The following is a 3,900-nucleotide window of genomic DNA, read 5'->3' as shown; positions in this document are numbered from 1 at the left end:
ATGAAGGCGTTCGTGATTTTCGCTCTGAGTTTCGCGGTAGCCCACGGCGGCATATTCGGTGGAGGGGGCGGCGGAGGTGGACACGGCGGAGATTTCGGCGGTGGCGGTGACTTCGATGGCTCCGGTGTGATCGAGCCCAGGAGTGCAAACGCGGGTCAAGACGAGGACAACGCGGCCCTTTCCGCGGTCGGACTTTCACGTCTCCTCGGAGGGGGAGGCCTGAGCGGACACGGTAATCTCGGCGGCGGTGGAGGAGCCTCGTACACGATATCGGGACCGACTCAAGTCATTAAATCCGTCCATAAAATCACGACAACCAACGCCGGAGGCCAAGTGCTCTCCCGATCCGGCGGCAGTGGTGGGAAAGGAGGCGGTGAAGCGAAGATAATCATCATTAAGGGGGCTGGAGGAGGTAGTGGCGGAGGTCACGGTGGAGGAGGCGGCGGCGGTCATGGAGCAGGATGGCAGCAAGGTGGAGGTGGCGGAGGCAGCGGTGGCGGTTGGTGAACACATTCTTCTTTGTCCCTTGTGTCTCAGATTACCCAAAAATTCCGTGTACAGATCCGCGTAACCGAGTGCACCAACATTTGTAAATATGGTGGCGTGAGTGTAAATAAAGGGTCTCCGACGTGATCTTCGAATTCCTGGAGAGGTTCTCGTCATTGGATATTGTTCGAGGGGAAAGAGGACGTCCCTGACTCTCCCACTGGATTCTGGATTCGCGAGCCGGTCCGGGATCTCGCCGTCGACATTTGATTTGATCTTGTCGATCAAATCTTGCTTGGAGGAAGTTCCGACCCAGAGCGGCGGTTCCGTCCACCGCGGTTCCAGATAAAAAAATTGGGAAGCATCGGCGGCTCTCAGTCAGCACCACTGATAGGCATCAGGCCTCTTGAAGATCGAGCCTTCGAAGGAATCGCTTCCCCCAGAGACGCATACTCCCTCGCAGGACTCATGTCTTGAGCAAGGTGGATGTGCGCATCCTTCTACCGATTCTCTGTTTGTTTCTAGCCCCCTCCCTCCTTGGAAGTCTTAACCCCATGCGGAGCTCTCAGGGAATCTGAGCGCTCCCAGGATCTCCGAACCGCTTGCCGACAGCCGACCCGGAGGCCTGCCGTTCCGGATGGCGGCGCAATTGTCCGCGACCGCGGGATCCTCTCGGTGCGGTATAAGGGTGCGAACTTAGGCTCGGTGGTGGGATCGCGCGCGCGAGGAGGCAAAAGTGTCTCGAGGGAAACCAGCTCTCGAGGTCGTCGAATATCTGCTCGGCTAAGAAGACGTCATCTTCAGCCGCCGTCGTTGGCCGAAGGTACGCCCATCCGCATCATCGTGTTTCAATCAAACCGGGGACCACCCTCATTCTGAATGTCAATGTTTCCGAGCCGGCCCCCGAGATGCCCGTGCGGTCGATGCCGAATGATCTCAAATCATGTATCATGTGTAGGGAGATCTCTCCTGCAAACTCGTTCCGTGTCGACTCGGATATCATTATCATACCTACAAGCATATGAGCTCAGTTTGAGCACCGATTGTCTTCACGATCTCATTCAACGAGCGAGGGAGCCGCTCGTCTTGAAGGACAGTTCACAGACTACCGAGTTCCGTGTGGCCGATCGTATAAAAATTCCCGCATGTTCTGCATGCCTATGGCGGGGATTCGGTCTCGCTAAGCATAGATGACAAGACTGGACCTTCGAAAACAAGTACGTCCGTTTAGCATATTGCCGAATCGAATGGTCGAAAAGAGGCTGGAATTTGAGTCTCTGCAGACCGTACTGTGCAATAAGCGGCGCGACGGTGGAAAGGGTCAGCCGCTGTTGCTGCAGCTCGTGGTCAACTGAGTCCCTCTGAGTCTAAGCTCGTTCTTTCGCACGCGCTTTCTCTCTGGTCGATAAGCTTAATCAGCTCCTCTCCCTTGCTCTCCATCAGGAAATAGAATCTTATAGACTCTCACGCTCGCTCGCTGGATCACTCACTCACTGAAACACAGCGACTTGGGGGCATCACGCGAAACAACAATGGCTCACAATTCCAATGTAGTTAGTCTCCACAGAGCGATTTCTCCTGACTTTGGTGATCTAACAACGACCGGACGGAAACCTGAACGAGAACTGACAGACAGCAAGGCAGCATGGAGGCGGATTGAGCAGTTGAAAGCGAATATTAGATCTGTGGACCGTGAATCCGTGACTTATTAATCTTTTCATCTGCAAACGATCGAGCGGCACACGAGATGAGCAGAGATCGACTGCTGTCTCGAAAAATCGACTGTGACTCGCAGGTACCGTTCGTTCCGAAAAACTGGAGCTCCTCTCTACTTGACGGCTGATGCTTGAGCCCGAGATGTCTCATCTCAACATCCGTGCTCGGGTGATCAAGCTGCCCGTACTAGATGGAGATTTCCCCCTATTTTTTTGTGCTAAATGTTCGGGAGGGTTCTCCGAATGCCTCCGTGTGGGGGATGGGGGGCACCACGCTCTGGTCCCCAATTAATTGCATTGTCGCGTGGTGGCGGGGACTCATGGCTGGACGCTCATTTGAAAGGCCGCTCGAACGAGCTCTCACCGAGCTCGCAGGTCAGAAGCTCATCATAGACTGAGCGCAGACTCTCTCTCGCTATATCCATTCTCGAAGAGTGAAGTCACGACCCGCGACGTGCGCTGTCTGTCCGGGCAAGTGCGAAATTCCTAGAATCGATGCCTTAATCGCATGTTCTACTTTTGATAGACTTCGATCCCCAGCCCCATCAGTGTGCCTACCAGACATTGTCGAGTGTATATTCCCTACGGAAGAGTGTGGATGGGGCGAGAACTCCACGGCTCCGCATATCGACTGGTCGTCCACTGTTTCAGTCGCGATTCGATCAAGCTCCCGATGCGCAGGTCCTCGCAGTAGAGTGAGATTCTGAACGACAACACGGGAATGTATGTAAGGTCCAGATCGAAGGAGCCCTCACTCACGGACGGCTCTCCCGTTCGAGTCGTACGGATTCTGAGCTTCGGCTGTCGCGGCGCAGGTCTCCGAGCAACGAAATTCGACGGTACCCGCTCGGCTTGCTATCAATCTGGACAAAAATCACTCTGCGTGCTCTGGTATCCATGACACAAGACTCGTGAGAGTGTTCATGTTGCTTCCGTGGAACCAGCGAATCGATCATTGACAGGCGTAATTCCTCCTTCTTGGCTCGTCAACGATATAGAGCTCAAGAAAATGCATAAAATGTTCACTTCGAGTATGCAGTAAGTTGGAAGTACACACTTGGAGCCTCGATCTCGATGAGGGGTACCGCGAGAGCCCGCGCCAAATAGTCCTAGTTCAGAAACTTGAGCTCCACTCGCGAGGAAGACATCGGAGCTCGCCTCAAGGCGATTCCCCGAGGAAGGATTCGGAGTCCATGCTCGATGGTCCATTCTCGGTGCCGCTCTTGAAGAGATAATGTTTCGCAAACGACATTCACCGCTAGCGTATGAAAGTGTGCAATGGTGTGGAGTTCATCGTGGTGGTTTGAAATGGGAACCGCGATGCGAGCGAGAACGAGTTTAGTCCCGCAGAGAGAGACGAAGTGAACCCACTCGGTGATCATGGCGTTCGGATCCCGTATAGGGCTGCGTATCTCGAGTATACTCTCAATTAAATATTTTCGGAAGTACTGCAGTGATCATCCAGTGCAGCCCGCTGTGCAGAAACCCCGCCGCAAGCACGATAAGAGCAGAAGATTAGGATACTTTGGACGACGCAGAAATAATTGAGTTCCTTCTCTTGCAGTCAATGCGGGGCGGTCACTATCGAAGCACAGCCGAAACCGATCTGAGTCGCGAGAACCAAACGCGGCCATCGCATTCTCCACTCCATTCATCGACAAATCCTTTCGGGGAACCGGGAGAAGCGATGCCGGTGAAA

At 54.1% G+C, this 3,900-nt stretch overlaps 1 protein-coding gene across 1 annotated transcript; it reads left to right on the top strand.

Annotated features, from left to right (window-relative positions):
* On the top strand, nt 1-507 carry LOC108863886 (glycine-rich cell wall structural protein 2-like). The gene has a single exon (XM_018638540.1). It carries the CDS (start codon nt 1-3, stop codon nt 505-507), a length of 507 nt encoding a protein of 168 aa, XP_018494056.1.
* Nucleotides 508-3,900: the final 3,393 nt, after the last annotated feature.

This window comes from Galendromus occidentalis, unplaced genomic scaffold (genome assembly GCF_000255335.2).
Source record: "Galendromus occidentalis unplaced genomic scaffold, Mocc_1.1 scf7180000077088, whole genome shotgun sequence".
Lineage (NCBI taxonomy): Eukaryota > Metazoa > Arthropoda > Arachnida > Mesostigmata > Phytoseiidae > Galendromus > Galendromus occidentalis.
This window is presented reverse-complemented; position numbering and strand designations above follow the sequence as displayed.

What these genes read in the sequence shown, in the direction of transcription:
- LOC108863886 (XM_018638540.1), top strand. Translation starts at nt 1, where the DNA reads ATGAAGGCGTTCGTGATTTTCGCTCTGAGTTTCGCGGTAGCCCACGGC.